This window comes from Rattus norvegicus, chromosome 2, assembly GCF_036323735.1.
Source record: "Rattus norvegicus strain BN/NHsdMcwi chromosome 2, GRCr8, whole genome shotgun sequence".
NCBI lineage: Eukaryota > Metazoa > Chordata > Mammalia > Rodentia > Muridae > Rattus > Rattus norvegicus.
In genome coordinates, this window is record NC_086020.1 from 222,523,134 (window position 1) to 222,549,369 (window position 26,236).

General features: G+C 47.5%; 1 protein-coding gene, 1 long non-coding RNA gene and 1 pseudogene across 7 annotated transcripts; 1 reads left to right on the top strand and 2 right to left on the bottom strand.

Annotated features, from left to right (window-relative positions):
* Nucleotides 1-382: 382 nt before the first annotated feature.
* On the bottom strand, nucleotides 383-17,922 carry Cyp2u1 (cytochrome P450, family 2, subfamily u, polypeptide 1). Of its 4 annotated transcripts, NR_172016.1 has the most exons (6): nucleotides 17,333-17,856; nucleotides 12,244-12,879; nucleotides 6,854-7,015; nucleotides 5,003-5,170; nucleotides 2,533-2,837; nucleotides 383-718 (listed from the first exon to the last, which is right to left on the bottom strand). NR_172016.1 is itself a non-coding variant. In NM_001393813.1 (5 exon segments), coding segments are annotated over 5 exon segments (1,593 nt in total). In that variant the 5' UTR covers nucleotides 17,781-17,856; the 3' UTR covers nucleotides 383-2,658.
* On the bottom strand, nucleotides 12,888-15,106 carry Aimp1-ps1 (aminoacyl tRNA synthetase complex-interacting multifunctional protein 1, pseudogene 1; annotated as a pseudogene).
* Nucleotides 17,923-18,105: 183 nt separating the features above from the next.
* LOC134485686 (uncharacterized) lies at nucleotides 18,106-24,696 on the top strand. 3 transcript variants are annotated; one of them, XR_010063955.1, is made up of 3 exons: nucleotides 19,663-19,799; nucleotides 21,917-22,780; nucleotides 23,139-24,696. It is a non-coding gene; the product is annotated as an uncharacterized LOC134485686 (long non-coding RNA). The 3 variants fall into 3 exon arrangements; XR_010063953.1 differs by having other exon boundaries at nucleotides 18,106-19,799; nucleotides 21,605-24,696; XR_010063954.1 differs by having other exon boundaries at nucleotides 21,917-24,696.
* The last annotated feature ends 1,540 nt before the right edge of the window (nucleotides 24,697-26,236 follow it).

The window sequence follows — 26,236 nt, forward strand, 5'->3', positions numbered from 1 at the left end:
CACACATGTAAACTCACACACAAAACAGTCACAAACATAAACTCACATACAAAACATTCAAACACAAAACATCCACACATGTAAGCTCACACACAAAAGTCACACACATAAATTCACATACAAAACATTCATACACAAAACATCCACACATGTAAATTCACACACAAAGCAGTCAGACACGAAAGGAAACCTGGTGGCTTGGACCTCTCTGTACCATGTCCTGTGAGTGTGATGTCATATTTTAGGAAGTATTAACATGCCTGTAGTTACATGGCTGTGCTACATTGTGGGCTTTCTCTCCTTTTTGACTAAGATTTTGTAAAAACAACAAAAAATTGCTAAGCAACTAAAAATCAACAGACACAAATGAGCTGGTAGCGTCTTCAGTAAAATAAGAGGTTTAATAGGAGCACCAAGAGCTCCAGTACAGACGAAGTCCAGACCTCGTTATTAGAAAACTGACCACAGTTAATTTCACATTTCAGATGGGACAGGAAGTGCAAAGTCTTCAAATAGCAGTCGGCTGGGAAGACGTGCAGTCCCTCTGTGGCAGCGTGTGGAAAGGGGTTTTCACCAGCTTGAGGCACGGTGTTACACTGCCGGATAATCGTGGGATTCTGATGTCGTCTCAGAGAAGGCAGAGGCTTCTTCAAGTATGATGTGAAATCTTTGGTTAGTAGGTCCAGAGATCCATGTGCGAGTCAGAGAGTAGGGGGGCCTGCAAACGTGAAGGCCAGATCAGGACAGACCACCTGCTCAGCGAGCAGTGTCACCATTCATGCACCTCAGCTACCCTACTTCAGCATCTCGGCCTAGACACCAGCGCTCAGGGAACCTAAAGATTAGCCTGTACAACATCTGTTGTAAAGTAATTTATGAAAAAGAAAACACCAATGTGGATGACATAAAGAATACAGACTCAAAGTTAATCAGTACTTGGTTATACAATGTCCATTTCCCCTTGTCCTCATATTAGATTTTTATTCGGCAGCTGCTATTTTCCTGCAGTAAGCATTTAAGAGTCTGTCTGGCTAGCCCAGCAAGCGCCTGTGTGCAGACAGCAGGCAGCTGCCGGAAGCTTTCATTCTGTATTGTTTTGGCAGCCAAGGCACCATCTTAAATTTGCCTAAAATGATTACTTTAAATGATAAACAAAAGTCGAGTGCATTTTTGAACACTGGTTTGCTTAGTCAAGTAGGACACATAATGCTGTGTTTTGAAGCTATCTTGAACAGACTGTAATAAAGCCTGGGCAGGCTTTTCCCCTTAATCGCTTTCCCCAACTCACTCCTAAGTTACCTGGGCATCCACCAAGAATCAGGCATGGTGAGGAGGCAGCGTGGAGCCTGCCCCAAGGAATCAACTGGGACAAAGAGGGGCACAGGTAACGGAGGCCATGTGGGGCAATACTGGGAAGGGGATCAGAAAGTGCTTTCCAGTCACAAGGCCAAGTAGCTTAGAGACCCAGTGACGGTGGCACTTTCTAATTATGGACCTTGGCATTGGAAATCTCAGCTCCTCAGTGTGAGGATTTCAGGCACACAAACGAATCCGGGGCAGGCTCTTCTAAGAAAGTCTCAGCATTACCACGGCTCCTTCAGAGCAGGGAGACCCGAGGGAGGGGCCGGACACAGGCACACTGAGAAGCACACTGTTGGCTGTGCAGTCCTCCACCATTATGAGAAGTGCATTCTCCCATTCCCAGTGGTCCTTGGAGGAGCCACTAGAGGGCCCTCTTATCACGAAATGGCTTCTTGTCTTGCAGAGTAAGTCAGTCACACAATGGCTGATGGCACGGCAGGAGAGGAGGTTCTGAATCACTTGAATGAGAAGTCCCTTCTGGGCCAGGTCCACAATTCTATTACAGTCCCGGCCCAGCATCCAGGCCCTGATTAGGGGCTCTGCACTCACCTGAGCAGGGCAGACCTGTGCTGTGCAGCCTGGCTCACCGCTCATGTGGCTAAAGACAGTAGACACATGTGGACAATAAGCTCAAGAGGATGCTTTTCTTTTTCCTCAACATACAGGGCAAGGGGACATCCATCTTAGCTCTATAAAAAGGACCCATCCCTAAACAAAAATGATACTCGTAAGACACAAGCCCAAAGAAACTGACATTGAATCTAGGCACAAAAAAAAAAAAAAAAAAAAAAAAAAAAAAAAAAAATCAAAAAACGCACAAAGAAAAATGTCTCCTCAATATAACCTAGACCTGCATCCCTCTCTGACCAAGTGTCCATGATGATACTTCATTGTTGTCAGGGGCCTTGGGAGGTCTGAAGGCAGAGCTACCGAACTGCCCAGCATCCACCCACAGCACAGACGTCACGAAGCATTTGGTTCTCCTCAGAGTTGAGAGAAATTTCATTAACTCATTTTACCACGTGATGACGAAGGCTGAGAGGTGAGAAGCTCTGCTTCCCGATAGGACCCATACAACTAAATTGAGTGTCCACGCTTCCCCGTGGACAGTGGACACCACCAGCCACTCGAGGACCCTGCGGAGGAGGCCTCCACGTGTGGCACCCTTACCCTCTGGGTCTCTCGTCTGGAGCCTCTCCCGGCTGCGGAACTGCTTGGCCCATGTTCAAGAGCAACAGGAAGACTGTGTGGGACGGGTACGTGGAGCCGGCTCCCTCCTTACTCCTCGCGGTTTCTTCATCTCTTTGAGACGGTTACATTAAAGGGATGTGGGGCCAATGTTAGACCAAATCTGCCGGTCATGATGGGCTTCTCGGAGCCCTCAGGTAAAGCAAAGGTGAAACTCTGCATCAGGCTCACAAACATCAGGAATAGCTCCATCTTGGCCAGCTGCTCTCCCATACACACCCGCTTCCCTAAAGTGAGATCAGAGAAGGAACAGTTATGACACATCCTGGTCTTCTGTACCAAGCTCTACCGAGTCTGTGGAGAGCTGTAAAGTAAAATCGCCACATAAACCAGTCTGCTTCCGTTTATCTGTCCACACAGCTGGTTCACCATTGAGCTCCTAGTCACAGAACTAGACAGGAAGTAGGAAGGCATGGATCTGGGGTGGCAGCCACCTGCCCTTGTCTTCCTACTTACCTCACCTGGAGGACTAAAGGGAAGAAAGAGAGATCAAAGTTTCTGGAACCTTCTGTTTCCACAGAAAGAGCCTCATGTGCCTTAATCTAGGAACTTAAAGATCAGAGAGAGAGAGAGAGAGAGAGAGAGAGAGAGAGAGAGAGAGAGAGAGAGAGAGAGCCCTCACTCCCCAGTCCAGCAGATTGTGAGCTGTTCTTAGGCCTGTAGCATGGTAAAGGCTCTTGCTCAGGCCTTATAACCTGAGTTCAAGCCCTGAGACACACATGGTGCGAGGAGAGAGCCAACTGTTCTAACATAACATGGATGCTGTGGTATCTGTTTCCCTAACACACACACACACACACACACACACACACACACACACACACACACAAAACCAAGTAAGTAAATAAACTGTAATTTGATGGGACCCACGCAGGAAGGGCTGTGGCAAGCAAGTAGACTTCCTGGAGATGGTGCACCATTTTGCACAGCTTCAAAGAGTGAGCTGTGAAGAGACACGGACCCCGGGGACCTTGTCCCAGGGTTGCTTCCTGCTGCTATGCGTTTTCAGGCCAGCCATTACTGCATTCCTCATGTATCTGACATAGCCTGTTGCTTCCTGGGGTTTTAACCCACTCTGTTGGGCAGATTTCTTGCAGAATCAGTATTAAGATGAACTTTCTGGCATTAATGCTATTTAGATGAATTAGTGATTTTTATAGAATTTCTGACTTGATTCAAATAGGAAGTTAGAATAATTGCTAGGAAGTCTAAGGAAATGGTTTCATTTGTTTTGCTACAAAGATACATTAAAGTTAGAATCAAGAAAGGAATGTGACCCATTCTCTTAGAATATCAGGGAAAGGCGTACAATGAGCTTTCATGCACCTCAAGCAACTAAACTGCAGTAGGAAGAGAAACAGGCTTGGGGCAGATCTGTGATCCAGGAAAAACATTCATTCTGGGTCAGGTCCGAGGATGAGGCCATAGGGGTGCCCAGCGACAGAGCAAGGCCATAAATATATAAAACTGTTTTGAATATTATCAACAACATCCTGCTCTAACAGGATGTGTAACGTTGTATCTGTGAGGTAACTTTTTCTTATATAGAGAAACTGTCTGAAATGCTATTAAAAGCTAAAAGCAAAACTTAACCTTGTTAGAGCCAGCTCTTTAGAGATTTGCTCTATCAATTGTAAATATGTATATATGTCTATGTCTGTGATATGTATGTCATATGTAGGTATTTATGTGTATGTATGTGTGAATGTATGTACATGTGTGTGTATGTATGTACATGTGTGTGTATGTATGTGTGTGTGTGTTCGTGTATATGTGAAATTGTTGGAACTCGATCCTTAGAGCCTGCTTTTCCTTTTCCAGTGTTAGTGTGTGCATGCGTGATTTTTCTCTTTCCTTTTCTTACTTGCTGGTCTCTTAAGAGTTAGAAGAGTTCAGAGTTTCTCGCAGCAGTTAATTAACCATTGACGGTAATTTTTAAAAAGTTGCCGTTAACTCCAGTAGCTCCTTAACCTCCCTGCTTCTCAGGCCCCCAGAGCCTAAGCAACCGGGAAGTCAAGATTTCCAGTCCTAAAGATCTCCCTCCCTCCCTCCCTCTTTCTTTTTTCTGTGCTGGGGTGGAACCTAGGGCTCACACACACAAGGCAAACAGAACACTGTATCACCAAGTCACCTCTGTCTATAACTGCTTTTGTTTTCATTTTTTATTTATTTGAAGAAAAAAAAAGCTTGGGTCAGCAAGGTAACTCAGTAGGCAAGAACGGATTCCTCCAAGTTGTCCTCAGGTCCCCTATACCTACACTCACACAAACACATCTCAAACATGCATGTGCACACACACTGATATACCCAAACAAACACACAAAGACACACAGACACACAGACACGCACTAATGATAGTTAAAAGAAAATTTTAAACCAAGGTTTAACTGACCTATCCCAAAAGGGATAAACGTTTCTCTTTTCAAAAGTTGTCCCTGGTCATCCAGAAATCGATGAGGACAGAAGTCGTCTGGCTTCTCCCAAATGACTGGGTCTCTGTGTATGGACCACAAATTGGGTAGGACCACTGTGCCTTTAGGAATACTGTACCCTTGGAGGACTGTGGACAACAGACAAGAACAGAGTCAGCACCACACTTTCGCTGATAGTTCCCTTCAAACATGACCTTGTCCAGGGAGGGAACATTTTCCTACTGAACACAGAAGCTGGCAGAGACTCAACCCTGAGGTTCCTGAGGGGAGGGATAAGAGTCTGTCAAGTATCACGTTTTCTCTGCACCAGCCCAGACCCGACCTGAGACAGCAGGAACGGGAGTAGGTGCCAAATCAGTGAGCCAGGTCAGGCCATTAAAACTTACAAGGGAGCACTAGACCGGGAATGAGCTCTAAGTTACCGTTCCCCGAGATTCACACATTCCTACAATTGACACAGAATGCATATTAGCGAGCACTGCTACAGCTGTGATGACACAGCATGGCCAACCCGAGGAGGGACAGGTTGATTTGGCTTACACCTCATCACGGAAGGAAGTCAGAACAGGAACTCAAGAGAGGCAGGGGCTGATGCGGAGGCCATGGAGGAGTGCTGTTTACTGGCTTGCTTCCCCTGGCTTGCTCAGCCTGCTCTCTTATAGAACCCAGAACCACCAGCCCAGGGATGGCACCACCCACAATGGGCTGGGTCCTTCTGTGTCAATCACTGGTTAAGAAAATGTTCTGTGGCAGTGTTTCTCAACCTGTGGGTCGAGACCCCTTTGGGAGCAAATGACCCTTTCACAGGGGTCACCTAAGACCATCAGAGAAATCACGAGTTGTCATTATTTATCATTATGTATAGTAGTACAAAAATTATGGTTCTGAAGTGGCAACTAAGATAATGTTACGGCTGGCGTCACCACAATACGAGGAACTGTAGTAAAAGGTCCCAGCGTTGGGAGGCCTGAGAACCACTGCCCTGCAGGCTTGCCCACAGCCTGATCTCTCAGAGGCGTTTCCCTAATTCAGGTTCCCTCCTCTCAGATGACTTTAGTGTGTGTCAAGTCGATGCCCAGCACAGAAGGGAGTCACCTACAGGTGTTTCTGTCCAAACAGTGTGAAGGGGACAGCAAATCAAGAGAAAAGGCCTGCAGGGAACTCTGCTCCCACAATCATCAGCTGACAAGCTAACCAATATCCCCAGGTGCTGGGCTCCTCACGGTGGAGCTGATTTGTATTCTAAGCCATCTCTATAAGCCTTAAACGCTACCCTTCCCACCAACCTCTACCTCTTTCTCTCTCTGAAACAGTTACCCCCAAAGTTCTCCTGCTTCACTTTCCCACCTGCGAGGGTTACAGCTGTGAAGCACCCAGCCTTTTAAAGGGGCGCTTTAGAGACACTCCGGGCTCACCACATGCTGACACAGTTCTCAGCAGCTGACAGGTTAAAGTTGGTGACCCTAGGCTAGGGTGAGGCTGGAGCATTCCAGTTTTTAAATAATTACATTCTGCTTGCAGAATTTTAGGAATCAAAGGGGACTCATCTCTAGCAAACATACTCGAGTCCACATTTAGTCTGACTCTTCCAACATCCACATGAAGACTAGACAGGCCACTGCCAACTTGAGTTTCTTCTGCGGGATAGCATCTTGAAGGACTGGAGGCCAGAGGGCGGCTGGTAAGGACTACAGTCCTTGAACCAATGACAGGGTACAAACAGTCCTGGACCTTTCTCATGTAGCCACATGCGTCCCTGCACTCAGAGGATTCCCTCAGGGGTCTGCAAAGAAGGCAGGCTCTGGACTTGCCTGTTTTCTCCGAGGTCATGTGAGGAATGGCAAGTGGTACCACCATGGATAACCGCTGTACCTCCATGATGGTGGCTTCTGTGTATGGCATCTGGGCCTTGTCTGTGAGGGAAGGTGCACGGTCACGGCCAATGACCCTTTCAATTTCTTCATGAACCTTTTCTATGCAGAAAGGAAAGAAGAAACCAAAGATCAGGCTGGGAGAGTTGAGTCAGCACTATTATGCAAACTTTACCCACCAAGGCATCAGTTGGCATGGTGGTCTGAGGTCGATTGGCAGAGAGAACAAGCCACTGGGGCTTTGATGGACAGCAGAAGAGATTGGGCAAAAGAAACAGCACTCTGGATTCCAGGACACACAGAATTAAACTCTCGTGTGACTCTCTACGCTGTAACACCCTGTGAAAGTCCAGAATAATACCCAACAAGCCATACCTTTGGGGTTGCTATAGTTAAGCAGGACCCTCAAAAGCCTGTGGTTGCAGGTTTGTCCCCTACAGTGGTGACATGAGGGGGCCCTTGTGGGAGGCTGAAGAGAATGGCTCTACCCTGGAACTTCCCCCTTCTTTCCCTTTTTCATCTGCCACAATACACTGTCTTACCACCGGCCCCACTACAACAAAGCCACTGGCCATGGACTGAAACCATGAGCCCCAATACCTTTTTTATCAGTTAATTATCAATCACACATTATTGTGGCATTGAAAAACTGGTTAACACTGGGTTCATTGACATGTACTCCTCATCGACCCAGATTCTTGATATTCAAATGCTTTATAAAATAATAAAGCTGCTCTTTTAAGCAGCTCATTTGGGGATAGCCTGTTGCTTAGTGGTAGCTGGTTAAAACAGAGCCGCAGTAAGGTCTGTGGTAAGAAAAGAACAATGGACCCTTCAAGAAGTTCCCAGCTCCACCCTCCGGTACCTTGTAAACAGGATACCTCCCATCGTGTCTTTGTCTGTTTTTAGACGAAGCTGGGTGCTTTATAAAGAAGAACTTAGCTCACCCTTTTGGGTTCCCCTCTTGGGTTACATCAGAGTATGGCAGAAAGCATGATGAGAGCATGTGAGAGAGAGGTCACATGGCAAACAGGAATCCAGAAGGACACGGGGGCCAAGGCCCTTTCTACTAGCTCTAAGAAGGTTCCTGGAGAACTACATTGACCTGTTTGAGGATGGGACAGACGGTGTGGAAAGGGAAAGGGGTGGAAGCCTGCAGGCTTCTATACTTCCTCCTCCACCTACTCCAACTCCTTAAGAATCCTGGTCTCAAGAGTTAGCTTTAAAAAGTCCTATGACGGAAACGGCGGTGCAGATCTTCCTGGTTGCTGCCGCCACAGAGAGCTCGTGGGCAGCAACCCGCGAGCAAACTTGAGCCTTGGGACCACAGGTAAGACCAACTTTTCTGCTGCAAGAGACCTGCCTGGTGAACTCGGGACACACAGAGGCAGAATTCCTCTAGGACCGGGCACTTCCTGTGTTTACCGGGAGTCCCACACCCGCGGATCCCGGCCCACAGCAGCTCTCTGCTCCCAGACCCCATGGGAGAGAGACCCCACCGCCTGGTCAGGTGGGCACTCCTGAGGCTGCAGAGCGGAAGAGACCACCAACACTGCCCACCCCTGCCCACATCCCTGGCCCAAGAGGAAACTGTATAAGGCAGGACGGCTGCGTCTGAGACACCGCCGGAACCTGAAGGAACAGACCGGATAAACAGTTCTCTGCACCCAAATCTTGTGGGAGGGAGAGCTAAACCTTCAGAGAGGCAGACACGCCTGGGAAACCAGAAGAGACTGCACTCTGCACACACATCTCGGATGCCAGAGGAAAACACCAAACGCCATCTGGAACCCTGGTACACTGAAGCTCCCGGAAACGGCGGCGCAGATCTTCCTGGTTGCTGCCGCCGCAGAGAGCTCGAGAGCAGCACCCCGAGAGCGAACTTGAGCCTCGGGACCAAGCAAGTAAAAGATTTGTACAATAAGAACTTCAAGACACTGAAGAAAGAAATTGAAGAAGACCTCAGAAGATGGAAAGATCTCCCATGCTCATGGATTGGCAGGATTAATATAGTAAAAATGGCCATTTTACCAAAAGCGATCTACAGATTCAATGCAATCCCCATCAAAATACCAATCCAATTCTTCAAAGAGTTAGACAGAACAATTTGCAAATTCATCTGGAATAACAAAAAACCCAGGATAGCTAAAACTATCCTCAACAATAAAAGGACTTCAGGGGGAATCACTATCCCTGAACTCAAGCAGTATTACAGAGCAATAGTGATAAAAACTGCATGGTATTGGTACAGAGACAGACAGATAGACCAATGGAATAGAATTGAAGACCCAGAGATGAACCCACACACCTATGCTCACTTGATTTTTGACAAAGGAGCCAAAACCATCCAATGGAAAAAAGATAGCATTTTCAGCAAATGGTGCTGGTTCAACTGGAGGTCAACATGTAGAAGAATGCAGATCGATCCGTGCTTATCACCCTGTACAAAGCTTAAGTCCAGGTGGATCAAGAACCTCCACATCAAACCAGACACACTCAAAACTAATAGAAGAAAAACTAGGGAAGCATCTGGAACACATGGGCACTGGAAAAAATTTCCTGAACAAAACACCAATGGCTTATGCTCTAAGATCAAGAATCGACAAATGGGATCTCATAAAACTGCAAAGCTTCTGTAAGGCAAAGGACACTGTGGTTAGGACAAAACGGCAACCAACAGATTGGGAAAAGATCTTTACCAATCCTACGACAGATAGAGGCCTTATATCCAAAATATACAAAGAACTCAAGAAGTTAGACCGCAGGGAGACAAATAACCCTATTAAAAAATGGGGTTCAGAGCTAAACAAAGAATTCACAGCTGAGGAATGCCGAATGGCTGAGAAACACCTAAAGAAATGTTCAACATCTTTAGTCATAAAGGAAATGCAAATCAAAACAACCCTGAGATTTCACCTCACACCAGTGAGAATGGCTAAGATCAAAAACTCAGGTGACAGCAGATGCTGGAGAGGATGTGGAGAAAGAGGAACACTACTCCATTGTTGGTGGGGTGGCAGACTTGTACAACCATTCTGGAAATCAGTCTGGAGGTTCCTCAGAAAATTCGATATTGCACTACCTGCGGACACAGCTATACCTCTTTTGGGCATATACCCAAAAGATGCCCCAACATATAAAAAAGACACGTGCTCCACTATGTTCATCGCAGCCTTATTTATAATAGCCAGAAGCTGGAAAGAACCCAGATGCCCTTCAACAGAGGAATGGATACAGAAAATGTGGTACATCTACACAATGGAATATTACTCAGCTATCAAAAACAACGACTTTATGAAATTCGTAGGCAAATGGTTGGAACTGGAAAATATCATCCTGAGTGAGCTAACCCAATCACAGAAAGATATACATGGTATGCACTCATTGATAAGTGGCTATTAGCCCAAATGCTTGAATTACCCTAGATGCCTAGAACAAATGAAACTCAAGACGGATGATCAAAATGTGAATGCTTCACTCCTTCTTTAAAAGGGGAACAAGAATACCCTTGGCAGGGAAGAGAGAGGCAAAGATTAAAACAGAGACTGAAGGAACACCCATTCAGAGCCTGCCCCACATGTGGCCCATACATATATAGCCACCCAATTAGACAAGATGGATGAAGCAAAGAAGTGCAGACCGACAGGAGCCGGATGTAGATCGCTCCTGAGAGACACAGCCAGAATACAGCAAACACAGAGGCGAATGCCAGCAGCAAACCACTGAACTGAAAATAGGACCCCCGTTGAAGGAATCAGAGAAAGAACTGGAAGAGCTTGAAGGGGCTCGAGACCCCATATGTACAACAATGCCAAGCAACCAGAGCTTCCAGGGACTAAGCCATTACCTAAAGACTATACATGGACTGACCCTGGACTCTGACCTCATAGGTAGCAACGCATATCCTAGTAAGAGCACCAGTGGAAGGGGAAGCCCTGGGTCCTGCTAAGACTGAACCCCCAGTGAACTAGACTGTTGTGGGGAGGGCGGCAATGGGGGGAGGGTTGGGAGGGGAACACCCATAAGGAAGGGGAGGGGGGAGGGGGATGTTTGCCCGGAAACCGGGAAAGGGAATAACACTCGAAATGTATATAAGAAATACTCAAGTTAATAAAAAAAAAAAAAAAAAAAGGAAAAAAAAAGTCCTATGACGAATTACCTTGCTGTCGGGTATCCCAAAGGCCCAAATTGTAGCCCATGAACCTTTTGGGGAGAAACTTTATAATCATATCCAACCGACACACACAGAAGAAGGGACTACACTAAACATGGGGACATAGCATGGGCTATTGAGTGTATGTCCACCTAAGCGCAGTTATACGCTATAGGGTGGCACTTGAGTCGATCGCTGACCACATAAACGAGCGTGGTCCTGTAAGGTTATAGTGCCTTGTGACACTATGGTTACCTCAGTAAGTGTGCCCTGTGAGGCCTGCATAACGGTGAACTCATCTAATGACATAGTCTCAGGACACGCGCTCACCACTGAGCAACACGGCTTGGAGATCAGAGCCTTGCCTAGCTGACTTCCCTCAGGCGGTGTGAACACGGAAGCAGGGTCAGAGGGCTACAGCTCTGCTGGCTCTGAAGGGGGAGAGAGGACCACGGGACAAAGGAAAGACTTTTCCTCTGGGGCCTCCAGAGGGCAACACTGCCAGTGAACACTGCAGTCTTCAGTCCAGTGAAGCCCATGTCAGACCTCTCTAAATCCTTGCAGCAAACTCCCGCCTGTTTAAGTGACTAGGTTTGCAGTGAATAGTTAGAACTGATGTAGAGAGCAATACACCACGCTCCCTCATTCATCCGCATCTACTGCGACTGCCACCGGCTGAGCACTGGGGTTAATGGGGTGGCACTGGCTGTGACTTTTGCTGACTCTCTTGGGCTGGTGTTCTCTATTTTCAAAACAAGATGAAGGTCCAGGTGAGCATTTGACTCCCTCGGCTCTAAAACACGCTGCTTCTCTATCTCTCTCCACTTTCATAGATCTCAAGGGAACTGGGTGGTGGTGATTAAAGCAGGGGTGAGCAAGCCACAACTATAGTCCATCTAGAAGTCCGAGACTTCACTGCTCACCTCTTAAACCCCCTATAAAATACAAGTGCTGGGGCTGGGGATTTAGCTCAGTGGTAGAGCGCTTACCTAGGAAGCGCAAGGCCCTGGGTTCGGTCCCCAGCTCCGAAAAAAAGAACCAAAAAAAAAAAAAAAAAATACAAGTGCTTATGGTGTTTCCCAACAGGGATACATGGGCGCCTAGCAGACCACAGAGGTTTCGACTTGGCTTAAATAACCTGCCTTTACCCCAAGCAAAGAACAAATGCACCGATTACTTTGCACGCCGGGGTTCAGTGACATGTACAGCAGGCACCAGAGCAAAGAGTTGGTTGTGGTGTCCGTGCCCGCGATGAAGAGGTCCCCGATGATGTAGAACAGGTAGTCCTCATCGAAGTTGGTGCCCTTGCACTTGTCCTTCTCCTCCTGCGTGTGCAGAAGGTACATGTCTATGAAGTCCTGGGGGTTGTTGGCATCCAGAGACTCTTGGTGCTCTTTGATGATGTTTTTAAGGAAGCAGGTTATGTCCCTTTCGATTTGCCTCAGTTCCTTAAACGGCCCAAAGGGAAGGTAGTAAAACCAGGGACATAGGTTGATCAGGAAGAGCTGGCTGTGCAAGCAGATTTCTAGCCCTCGAGACATGAAGTCCAGCACCTTTTTAAACTCCTTGTTGGTGTAGTCGAAGCGCTGGCCGAAGCACAGGGAGCAGATGATGTTGGAGACGGCATTGCTGATGACTGGGAAGGGGCTGAAGGGGGCCTCCCCGTGCTTCTGCATCTCTGCTTTCACGTACGCGAACTCCTCGATGATCCTGGGCTCCAGGCTAAGCTTGCCCAGGCCGAAGTGACGAAGGGTTGAGTGGGAGAATCTTCTCTGCTGCTTCCAGATCGGACCATAGTGTGCGAACACGATTCCTGTAGAGACAGAGAGGAGTGTGAGAGCGAGGCCAGGGTACAGCAGATGGGGCCTACCGTGAGGTATATTCTGTATTTTCAAGTTTGGACCGGTTCTGTTGTTGGTTCTTTTATACTCTGAGTGTTCCTCTATAATCAAAGGTGGGGCATTCAGCTCAGCAGCATGGTGCATGACTGACACACACAAAGCTCTGGGTTCAATCCCAGCCACAGGGGAAAAGAGAACATTTTAATATAAACACCTATATGGATGGGCCCGTGGTTGAATATGGACTTCCGCCACAATTTACAGACATCACTAAGGGTAACGTGCCATAAAATATGGCTGTCTTTACATGAATAGTCATTGCCAAATTACTGTCTTAAGTAGAATAAGAATGTCCGGGGCTGGGGATTTAGCTCAGTGGTAGAGCGCTTACCTAGGAAGCGCAAGGCCCTGGGTTCGGTCCCCAGCTCAGAAAAAAAAGAACCAAAAAAAAAAGGATGTCCATGAGTAGATCATGTTTTAAACTGCTGCGATACTTGTAATTTTTTAGTTTTGCCGCTAGAGGGCGAAATGTATCTCATATGATTTTCTTTCTTTCTTTTTTTTAAATGTGTAAGTGATAAACTCACTCCTCCTTATTGTTATTAAGGCTTCAGTGGTGTCTTTCAGTTATAGAGCACTTATTTAATTCCGCTGTTGGCCATGGTTTGGGCCCTGCAAACTCCCTTCCCCTTCACCTCAAAGGGAGCTCCTTTGTACATGGCCACACATTCGTCATTGGTGTGCAGGTCAGGCTGGATCTGCTCCCAGATCTGCTTCTTAGGGTTCAGCTCCTTGTCAGGCTCTCCAGGGAAAGCATCAAAAGTAATTCTGTCTCCAGGAACAGACCCACGGGGAGGGGCCAGAATCCCCACTTTCTCTGGTGAACTGGCGCATATCACCATTGCTTGGGACAGCACTCCCCACATTTTTTGCAGACTTCAGATTACAAAGCAAAACCACCATTCGGTTTTGCATCTGTTCTAGGGGGACATGACTAACCAGCCCGCTGACGACCGTCCGTGGGGCTGCTTCTCCCACATCGACTTCCCCCACATACAATGAATCTGCATCCGGGTGTTTCTTGGCAGTGAGGACAGAACCAGATCGAAGATCCAGGCGTGATACTCGACAGGCTTCAAGGCAGCACTTGCTGCCGCCGACTGCTGATGCTTCTCCGTTTTCTCTCCTTTCTTTTCAGTCTTCTCTTTTACCTTCTTTTCTTCCCCTCCCCCTCCTTTCATCTGCTCTTTTGTACCAGAAGAGGTGGTGGTTGTTACTGATGCAGACTGAGTCACACTTTCAGAAACAATTAGTCTCCAGTGAAGAACTCGATGGGACAGGCACTTGCTTTATTCCATTATGAATTTCTGCCTGAGTCAGCTCTCGCTTTAGTTCTTCTATTTCTTTTTTTCAGTTTAGCATCTTCAACTCGAAGTTTCTTTTCTTCTCTCAGAGTTGCCTGCAAAATCACTCTCTCCTTGAGAAGAGCAACCTGCTGCTTGAGATACTCAATGACCTGATCCGCCTCTGCGCCCTTCTGCTCCAGCCTCCTCAGAATCAGCAGAGTCATGAAGTGGTGGGCCGCAGCTCTCGAGCAGCCTCAGCTGGGTGTGGGAAGGGGTCTCACGTGATTTTTCATTCAGGCTTCTGTGACTGCCAGTGTGGGTCAGAGTGGCTTTACACAGGTCACTGGTGGGGTTCTTATTCCAAGTCAAACTTACCTTACCTGCTGTGTGGAGAGTCTCTTCCTATGTAGTTTAAAGCATAGGTAACCTCCTCTCTCTCATCACGTGAATTGGTTTTAGGTTTTAATGATATTATTTGATAAGCATAAGTTTTAAATTTAAAGATGCCAGGTGTAGATTAAAAAGACATTTACTTGTGGAGGGAGGGAGGGAGAGAGAAAGAGAGAGTGTGTATGTGTGTGTATGCGCGCATGCTCATTCTATATGTACATGCAGATGCCTGTGGGAGCCAGAAGGTGGCATTGGATTCCTTGCAGCTGTAGTCAGAGGTGATTGTGAGCCATCTGACGTGGAAGCTGAGATTTGAACTCAGGACCTCTGAAAGAGCATTATGTGTTCCTAACCCTGAGCCGTCTCTCCAGTCCACATGTATACCTCCCCCCTCTCCTCTCTCTCTCTCCTCCCTCCCCCTCTCTACTCTCCTCTCCTCTCTCCCCTCCCCCTCTCCTCTCTCTCTCCTCCCTCCCTCTCCCTCCCCCTCTCTCCTCTCCTCTCCTCTCCTCCCTCTCCTTCCCCCCTCCTCTCCTCTTCTCTCCCCCCTCTCCTCTCTCCCCTCCCCCCTCTCCTCTCTCCCTGTCCTCTTCTCTCTCTCCTCTCTCTCCTCTCCTCTCCTCTCCTCTCCCTCCCTCCCCCTCTCCTCTCTCCCTGTCCTCTCCTCTCTCTCTCCCTCTCCTCTCCTCCCTCTCCTTCCCCCTCCTCTCCTCTTCTCTCCCCCCTCTCCTCTCTCCCCTCCCCCTCTCCTTTCTCCCTGTCCTCTCTCTCCTCTCTCTTCCCCCCCCCTCTCTTCTCTCCCCTCCCCTCCCCCCTCAAGATAGAGTGTTACTTTGAACCCAACGCTCTCTGTGAAGTTGTGGCAATCCTCCTGCCTCAGCCTCCCAACTGCTGTTCTGCCACTGTGCCCATCTACAGGTCTTTACCTTCATGACTTGTGCTGCATGCCTTATTTAGAAATCCCTTCCTACCAGGGATTCAGAAACACACCATTTTCTTATAAAGATTAAAAATGCTGACTTTGAAAACATTTGGTCTTTTTTTAAGATTTAATTTTATTTTGTCTATGCATGTTTTATCTGAAAGTGCATGTGCACTGTGTGTGTGCCTGGTGCCTGCAGAGACCAGAAGAGTCTGCTGGATCCCCTAGAACTGGAGTTACAGATGGCTGTACTGGGCCTTGGGGATGGTGCTGGGAACCGAACTCTGGAAGAATAGCAAATGCTCCTAACCACTTGAGCCATTTTTCCAGCCCCCAGATTCTCTATGATTTACCTATAATTTCTATACATGAGATATAAATAAAATCTTCTGTATTGATAACTGGTGTGTGGATGAGAGTGGGTAATGTGAGGTCAGAAGAGGGTCTCTATGTGATTTGAGTGTCCTGATCTGTCACACTGGCATTAGTCTGTTGACTTCCTCTCACTGACTCCGGAGCTCACCACCAGGCTGGTAGCCAGAAAGCCAAGGTGGTCTTCCTGTCTCAGGGTCTGAACCCAGAACGCTGGCCAGTTCACTGTGACCTATGGTTATAAAGTTGAGCTGCCACTCGGATGAAGAGTGGACAGAACATTGGAGGTTTAAGCCAAGAGAGATCTCCCGGTCTTCCTTCACTAGTGGCCAGATAAGTTGTGTAGCCTTGTTCTAAATTGCATCCAGAGTGAACTTTTACAGAATCCTGTCTTAAGCTAGATGCATCCTGCACAGTGGCTGTCATATGCCCTTCATCTTTGAACCCATCTCAAGCCAAGAGCCAGTAAGAAGCCCGAAACCCAGAGTATCCATCTTCCGTTTTCTGCAGAGGCTGGAGTGGTCTTAGAACAAGAACTACATACACTTTATATAGCATTCAAATTCTCCGTGCTTCAGCTCAGTGCTAAGGCCTCGCCGTCCCCCGCCGCCCCCCCCCCCCCATTACAAGTGCCTCTGATTCCAGAGCTTTCTGAAGCCCTGCAAAGGGAGTTTCCACAGGAAAATTAGAAACGGGGTGAGGGAGGGGATATCAAAGTGTGAAGTCAGGGGCCACTCTCCTGAACTGAGGCATGTAGGCCATTACAATGGCTACAGTGTTGTACTTCAGCGTCTGAAGACAGAACACAGGATTGATGGCTGAAGAATAGAGAATGAGACCCTGTGTCTGCCGAGGGAGAGACACATGGAGTCGGGGAACTGACTGGCAATCTTGAAATATTCCGTCAAAAAAGTTAGTCAGCGTCTCTTAAATTTAACCTCAGGCAAGTTCTTTGGCTGTAGGCAGAGAGCAGCCACATTCTTTGCCAAAATTATTGGAGAGGCTGTGAGTTAACACATTTGGTTCAACAGCCTCCTAGCTTGGTTTCTGGCCTTTCTTAAGGAAAAAAAAAAATCCTATACTTTTGCAACTGAAAGTCACTCCGTGAAAAGAATTCCTTCCCCAAACCCCTTTTCTAACACAGCCAACGTTTGGAAACGTTCAGATCAGACCTATGAGTGAGGAGACCTGACTGGGACAAAGGAAGACTTCCGGGGAGGGTGGTCCTTATTTTACACTTTGGTACACACCCCTCACTTCCTGTGTGTCTCCTACTTTCATCACACACTAGAAGTCACTCCTCTGTCCCCTGTCCCCGCGCAGGGCAAGATGCAGGTGGGCAGCAGCAAGTGGTCACTTGCCGCCCCGGGGGTCCTGAGCCTGCGGCGCGCTCACCCTTCTCCTTGGTCAAGATGGAGATGAGCGGCATCCGCGGGCGGTCACTGAACACTTCGGCCTGCTGCACAAGCGCCTCGCGCACGCTCTGGAAGTCGCTGAGGACCACCACCAGACGGTGGCCGATGAAGAAGCTGAAGATGTTGCCATAGACACGGGCCAGCCTGGCCAGGTACACATGCCGGCCTACTGTGTCGGTCTGGCTGCCCGAGCCCAGCCAGAAGTGCAGCCGTAGGAAGCGCGGCAGCAGCAAGTACCCGAAGTTACCCACGAGTGGCCGAGGCTTGGGCCCCGGAGGGATGCCGCCGGCGCGCTGCCGCTGCAGCCAAACCCAGTCCAGCAGGACCGCCAGCCCGCAAAGCAGCAGCGCGCCTCCCACCGCCTGTAGGTGCGGCCCAACTCCCGGCTGCTCCCCGGCCGCGGGACGCAGGCCCCCGATCGAGGACATGCTCTATGTGGCCGCCAGACTCTAGCTCCGCCGCAGATGCGCCGGCAGCACCGGCGACAGTTGCGGGTTGCAGGACTTTAAGGTCAGCGGCAGGGCAAGGCAAGGCACGCCCTCCGGATTGGCTGAGCCGCGTGCCCCTCTGGGCATCCTCCAGTCAGCTGCTCCTGCGTAGGGTGGGGGCGGGACGTCCTACGGGACCCCTGGTGGTGAGGGGTGGAGGGAGGCCGCCGGCAGCAGAAGTTTACTGTCGTGAGTGGGGCTTTGTTTTGTCAGTTTAGTGCACTAGCAGCAGCTGGCTCCTTCAGTGAGTGAGAGCTTCCTGTGGGTTTCCTCATGTGACCTGATTATATCCAAACAAACAGGACCGGCTGGCCGACTGCTTTATTAATTAGCCTTAGACAAGACCTGATATGCTGAGTCCCTATCCATCAATGTGATTTGAGGGTATTCCAACATCTGGGGATGGCTCCTGAGTGCTTTACTTTCCTGTACGATGTTGTGGTTTCTCTTGGTTAGACTGTCCCTCGAATCGCCAATGCTTTTTTTATTTCCTATTTTAATTTTTTCTATTCTTATTTATTTCTGTTTTCTGTTTTTATTTCTATTCTGATAGCCTAGAACTCCTTATGTAGACCAGGTTGGCCGAGGATTCAGAGATCCACCTGCGTCTGCCTCCAGAATTCACATATTAAAGACATATACTACCGTGCCTGGCCAAAGTTGAACCAATTTTTACAGCTCTTTATTTTCTGAGGCTGGGGATAAAATTCTAGGCCTTGCTCGTGGTAGGGAAGTGCTCACCTCTGATCCAGTTTCAGTTCCTGTGTTAGATCACCCTCTCCCCTACAAGCACGTGTGGGAGACTTCATATCATGTGGGTGTTTTTTTTTCCTACAAAACAAGCGGAGTAAGCTTACCGTTCTCTATTATTTTTGCCATAGTTAATACACAAATACTTTCTCCCTTATCCCACCACAGACTAAAAGCCCCCTTCACATTTCCTGCAATCAACACTTATCAGATTCCTTTTTTTTTTGTATGTGTGACTTTAAGAAGATTTCTAAGTTAAAGACATTAAAATGCTTGTTCTTATTTTGTTGTCTTGTAGCAGGCTCTCCCTGTAACTCACAATCCAGCCTTCACTTTGGAAACCCTCCTGTTTAAGCCAACTGTTGGGGTTGCTGGAGTGCAGCATTATCCCCAGAGCACACTTAAACTTTCCAGCTGCTTGTTGGCAGATATGGTCTCCTCTCCAGTACGTCATTTCCTTCTCTTTACGCCTTTCTCTCTAACCCACTGCTATCTTTTAGGCGAGTTCAATTCACAGATTATTTTAAACTGTTTAGTGCCCCCTTTTGACAGCACAGCAGTAATCTATCGGGCACAGTTGTTTGCCTTATCTCCTGCCCCTTCCACTGCTATCAAACACCCAGACTGCTGCAACTTTGGAATTAAGACACCTGTTCCAATCCTTGCACAACTTTGTCCAAATAAAACTGGACTCTCTTACCATTGTCTGCCTTCCACTGAGATTTGGATCTTTCAATGGGGGCTCCTCCCTTCATCTGTCCTAGAACCATCACAGTGCATACATGCAGCTAATTCGGGGGATGATTGAAGATGGACCTAATTTAAAAGCTGGCAGCTGTTGTATAAGATGTAATTGTGTTTATGAAGTTTCCTAAGTATTCTCTTACTTCGTTGACAGCTCTGTGTGGCAGATAGAAAGTTGAGTCATACCTGTATGCCCCAGTTCATATATTAAAGATCCAATCCCAGTACCTGAGAATATGATCCCCATTTCTAGGAAGGATTGTAGCTGATCTAATGAAGTGAAAATGAGGCTGTGTGAGTGGACCCAAGGTCAAGTGAGTGGATCCTAATCCAGTATGACTGGAGACTATGAAGGGAAAAGAACACAGAAGAAAGGTCATCTGAGGACTCAGCAAGAAGTCAGCCCCAGACTCAGAAGCTAGAAAGACTTGGATCTTGACTTCAGGCTTCTAAGAACCATGGGAGGTAAGTTCCTGGCATTGAGCCACCCTATCTATAGCCCTTGGTAGCAATTCTATAAATTCATATAAAAAGCCATGTTCTTCTTAACACTGGGTACCATTTAAAACCTTAACTATGACTTATCCAGCTTCTTAGGGATGGATTATTTATCCCCCCCACCAATTAAATATAGGACATTCTTTCCAGGGAAAGGGGACATTTTCTTCTTGTTGTATTGAAAGAATAAAGATTTTTAAACTATCCCCCACTGTCCCTGCTGTGAGTGCACCTCATAAAAGAATAACATCACATGTTATGGGGAAATAGTCCAGCCATAGACCATCCGGCCTTGATAAGGCCTGGCCAAACATAAGCCATCCGGCCTCATTAAGGCCTGACTCGACGTAAGACATCTGGCCTCAATAAGGCCTGACTTACCAGTCCTGAGGAAAAAGAGTTGGAGTCAGCTCGCCCCAGAGGCAGGGTGACCTGGAGTTGGACTGAGTCCAAGCTAGATCATGTGCGCCAATGTAAACAAACTAGTAAAATTGCTTTGCTTTGTGTGACTGTTGCCAACTGCCTATGTAATTTTCCCTACAAATCCCTTCCCCTAATTGGGCTCGGGGTCGACTCCTCTGTCTCCTGTGTGAGATACGTGTCGTCCCCAGAGCTCTGGTTTCTCAAATACACCCCTTGTTCATTACATCAAGACCGGTTTCTTGTGAGTTCTTGGGGGTTGCATCGTCTCGAGATTTGAGTGGGGGTCTTCCCCACCCCGCTGGTCTTTCAGTATGACAAACTTTTCCTGGGGAGACAGCACACACATCTTCTCAATTCAGACAGGGAACCCACGACAGACTGATGTATCAGTGACACCAAAGTCCAATATGGTGAGTCCGTGAGTTTTATTGGAATGACAGATACCAACATGGGTTAGGGGTTACTTGTAGGAGTAGAAAGAGACCATTGCAGGGGTTGGGGATTTAGCTCAGTGGTAGAGCACTTGCCTAGGAAGCGCAAGGCCCTGGGTTCGGTCCCCAGCTCCGAAAAAAAAAAGAACAAAAAAAAAAAAAAAAAAAAAAACAAAACGAAAGAGACCATTGCATCACCAAAGCCCACTGTAGCATGAGTGACAAGCTCATAAATGCTGGAAACCTGGAGTACACTGCACAGTGTGGAGGCAGCTCAGTGGGTTGGAGAATGTCCTTTGCAGGTGCCTTAGTTGGTCTAAACCTCTTCCAGCCATCTTGACTTGTTTCTACTTCCTCCAGGCACCCAGTATGGACTGCAAGTCTTGGCAGCCTGGCTCTTTCACACTTTAGGTAGACTTTTAGCCTTTATTGTTGATGCTAGCAGGGAAGGGCCTATTGAATGTGGTCAGTTTCAGGGACTTCCTGGAGCTACTTTGAGTTGTTTACCTTCCTTTTTAAGGATCTCCCTGTAGGATAGAATGTTTTAATCTTGGAGGAAACTGTTACACAACACCGCTACATCTTCCCCCTTTAAACAGATCAATAAAGTTACAACCAGGAACAGTACGGGAAGAGAACACAGAAGAGTCTTGGGTAAGGAAGCAAGAAAGATGGTGACAGCATTCAGGAAAATGATTGTTTTTATCTAAATATGATTTTAAACCAGTCAGTTGCCTCCTGAAATCCTTCTGGTTTTACATGGGCTTTGGCTGAAGCTGTTGGTAACTGTATATGCAAAATATCTAAGTAAGATTGTTATCAAGAGTAGTGTTAAATTACTCAATTTGTAAAACCACAATTGTGCGACTGGTTTGTAAATCCCCAGAGAAGTACATGCCGCACATCATATCTTTTCAGGGTCAGTGAGCAAGAACAGATTGGATTCGGGGATTAAGGAGGTTTTGTAAAATACTAACTGAAAGAGAGAGCAGAAACGCTGTTAATACTATTTAGTTGTACAACACCACAAAAATACTTCACCTTTGAATGGAAAGACCCAGAGGATGGGACCACTGGTCAGCTGACATGGACTAGATGTTCCACTGGTTGGGCTGAATCTGGCCACCTTGCTGCCTAATCCCGACCTGGAGCCACCACAGCACGAGTGTCAAATACTGGCAGAAGCCCATGGGTGGAGGGAAGTCCTCATCGAGGCTAACTTGTCTACAGACAGAAGCAGTTTTCTTCATGAATGTCAGAGATGAGTGGGTGCTGCCATGGTGGACAACACAAATGTCATCTGGGATGGCTGAACCTCTACCCCCTCAGCACATCGGTGCAGATGCCTTTGGCACAGCCCACATCCACGGGGCTATACACCAAGAAAAAAAACACAGAAAATCTTGGATCTCTTGGATGCCCTGATGAAGTCAGCAACTGTGAGTATTATTCATTGCCCAGGACATCAGAAGGGAAGAGACTCAGTGGCCCGGGGCAATAACCAGGCAGATCAAGTGGCTCGAGAAGTGGCTATGCAGGAGCCTATCCTGGTTATGGGCCTGCAAGGTACAGCCTCTGGGAACTGGGATTAGACTAAGGGATGATCTCACTTAGAATGTACAACAGAAGAGAAGGCCCAAATTGCTTAGAGGAGGAAGGACAATGGCACACTCGAGGGGAAAGCTATACTGCCCAGAGAGCAAAAAAAAAAAAAAAAAAAGACCCACCTTGCCAAATGCACAAATGGACTCATTTAGGGGATAAAAAGCTTATCCGAGCAGTAATAGACCTTAGGTTTTTAGCCAGAGGGACAGTAGAACAGTGTAAGGTGTGTCAGCAAGTAAATGTTTATGCAGCCAAGAGCAAACAGGGCAAGAGACCTAGGGAGTTTATTGGGAAGTTGAATTAGCAGAAGTTAAGCCAGGAAAAAATGGTTACAAATACCTTCTAGTGTTTGTAGATACTTTCTCTGGATGGGTTGAGGCTTTCCCCACCAAGCAGGAAATAGCTACTATGGTAGCCAAGAAGATATTAGAAGAAATCTTCCAGAGGTTTGGAGTGCCCAAGGACAACAGTCCTGCTTTTGTTTCTAAGGTAAGTCAGGGATTGGCAAGGATATTGGGAACTAATTGGAAGCTCCATGCACACTGTTCCCAGAGCCCAGAGAGAATGAACAGAACCCTAAAATAGACCTTAATTAAATTGACCTTGGGGACCAGTGCTGACTAGGTGGTGCTCTTTCCCTTGGCCCTGTTCCGAGCCCGGAACACCCCCTACCATTTTAATCTAACCCCTTTTGAGATCCTGCTTGGTACCCTAACTCCCTTGGTATCCACTGGGCCCTACCTGGAGGTATCCCAAATCACTGATAGAAACCTATTCTTGAGGCTCCAAGCCTTTCAGTCAATACAACATGAGATTTGGCCCAAACTGTCTGCCTTACATGCTCCAGGAATGCCAGAGACCCCTCACCATTCCCAGACTGGTAACTGGGTCTACGTCCAGAGGCATCGGGCACAGTCGCTGGAATCCCGGTGGAAGGGACCCTCCCTGGTGGTCCTGTTATCCACTCAGACAGTCCTTATGGTAGACGGTATTGCAGCCCTGGTGAATACATCCCACATGAAATCTGCAGATGCCTCACTCCCCAGGGACTCCTGCTGCCTCCATATGATAGTCTGTCAAACCTGGACTGTGGTTTCTACTAGAACTGGAGATGAGGTCGCCTTGCTGACGGCCTCCAAACCACTCAACACCTGGTGGCTCCACCTCACTTTTGACCTGTGTCAGCTGGCGGCAGGACTTTACTCATGGGACATCCCCACTCATGACGGGAGTGCTGGTGGAAGCAAATTGCCCATATGGGAAAAAGAGTGCTCTGGGCCGGGAGGGGGGGGTGATAAGATGTGCATTCCCTGCACAGAGGTGCCACTTGCAGTAGATCCCCCACTTAGACTTAATGGAAGAAACGGGACAGAAGTTCACCAATGTGGGGGTCCACACCAGTTTTATCGCACCGCCTGGGAATGCGAGACTACAGGAGACACCTACTGGAACCCCTCCTCCTCTTGGGACTTGATCACAGTAAAAAAAATTTACACTGCTGAGGGTCCCTACCAGGCACGAAGGGCATTGAGTTACTTTCTGTGCAAATGTTACCTATAACTCAATAATCAGATTCACTCAGAAAGGCAAAGAAACAATGAGATGGCTAAAGAGAAAAGTTGGGGACTCAGGTTGTACAAATTGTGATATGATGGCCAAGATGAGAGAAGGACTAGCTAAACGGAAGAGGGAGAACAGTCAGGGTTGGTTCAAAGCTTGGTTTAACCCTTGGCTGACCACCTTGTTAAGACGCCTACTTGTTCTGCTATTGTTGACCTTTAGACCCTGCATATTGAACAAGTTTATAGCCTTCATAAAAGAGAAAATAGGTGTAGTACAGATGTTGGTCCTGCGCCAACAACATGAGACCCTGAGGACAGGACCTAAAAAAATGAGTTAGTCATCAGAGACCCCCGAGCATAGCTCCAAGATTGGAGCTTGTATAAGAAAAGGGGGTAATGAGAGACCCTAGTTCTTACAGAAGCATAAGAGCTATTAGGAGGCTTGGCCTGGTAGAAAGTAGGTAAGTTATGAGGACCCTAAGGGCTTTCGACAGTCTTACATCCACCGCCTCAGGTCAAGATTAGGCCAAGTACCAGCTTCCCATCTCAGGTCAAGGCTAGGCCAAGTTCCATTCTCCACCCACAGTTCTAGGGAGGAGCAGGGACATTCTTAAATCCATAGAATGTATTGACTGATACTCACCTGACCCTCTGGCCCCAGACAGAGCTCTAAGGCATGCCATAAAAGTTTAAACTGTAAACTTGCTGATGTAACCTGTACCTCTGAAAGTATAGAAACTTATTACAGCCATTCAGGATCGCCTTCCAGTCACTCGCCATGAGGGGCTGATTGAAGGTCGACCCCGATGCGCTGGAAAATAAACCCCTTGCGTTTGCATCGAACTCCATTTTCATGTCTCACTTGGTGGGCTCCCGGTAGTTGAGACTTACTTCGAGCCTTATAGTACTAGGTATGTAGATCAGTCTGGCCTTGAGCTCACAGAGATCCACCTGTCTTTGCTACTCAAGAGTTGGAAATGAGGGTGTGTGCCACCATGACCATCTGCATACTTCTCTAGATTCATAACCTCCCATGCCTTCACAGGCTGCAAATCGAGATTATAATACCTGCACCAAATATAAGGATTAAATGAAACAATTGGCCAAAGTTGCCGAGGCCCTTATAAGATCTGGAGCTCAGTGTGGTGTCCACTATTGTGTTGGATACAGTGCAGCGTATCACGGTTCTCTCTGTGCCGTTCAGTTGTTGACTGCTTTACCAGCGAAGAGCTGAGTACTGGCCCCATATTTGGTATTGCTATTCTAATAGCTCATCGCCTGTCTCAGTATTTTGTAAATATACACCTTACTCACTTGCCGACTGACTTAATAAAGGTCTGATGATCAATAGCTAGGCAGAAAAGGGAAGGGGACTTCCTGGCTGAGAGACGGTCTCTAGGAGAAGAAACAGAGGTGGGAAGATTTACCAGTGGGACGTGGAGGAGGTGGGAATTACAGGAAGTGAGAGCAAGATAACAAGGCTACGAGGAAGGACACGGACTGGATTAGTTGGGTTAATTAAATTAGGAGAGCTACGTGGGAACTAGCCTAAACTAGGGCCTAAGCTATAATAAAATTAGGAAGTCTCTGTGTAATTTTTCATCTGCTGGCAGTATTATTGACCATTGGCAACTCTGCCAACATTTCCCAAGACTAAGCCCGGCCAAAATACTGTTTGCTACATGTAGCTTTTATTGTTTTATATGATGGCTAAATAGACCTTCCCATCTTCACTGGGTACTGCTTTTATCCATCTCTCAACCGCTGCTTGCACGTATTTCCTGGGATGAGTCCTGAGGAGATGTAGCCCCCGCCCCCGGAACACCTAAACTTTAATGTAGAAGAAGAATTTCAAAAGTAAGAGAGTCCACTTTTATTTGGACAGAGTTGTGCCAGGATTGGGAGAGATATTGATTCCAAAGTCAAACTAGGTCAAGTGCCCTACAGCCGGGGACAGCGGGGACAGGGGAGAACATGTTTCCACTATGCAGTAAAAAGAAATCACTATGCACCCCACAGCATGGGTTATCAACAAAGCTAGCATGCTGAGCGGAGGCACTTGATCGAAAGCAGAGTCTGTATTGCATTCTTTCGTGTATATGAAGCCCCAGAGCGGGCAGAACAAACCCAGCTGTCAGGATTGCAACAGGCTATGAGTAGGCAAGGAAGGGAGAACTCTTCTGGAGTCGTTAGGAGCGATCCGGCCTTTGATAGGTGTGCTGGTTACTTGGTGTATGCATTTGACCGAATGTGAATGGAAGCCTAAGTAAAATATAAAAAATAAATGGAAACCGGTGGCTGAGAAGATGGCGTGGAAGGGAGGTTAGAAGACCCAGCAGGCTTGATGCCTGAGAGGTACCCACTGAGAAGGGGGTCCCAGGGT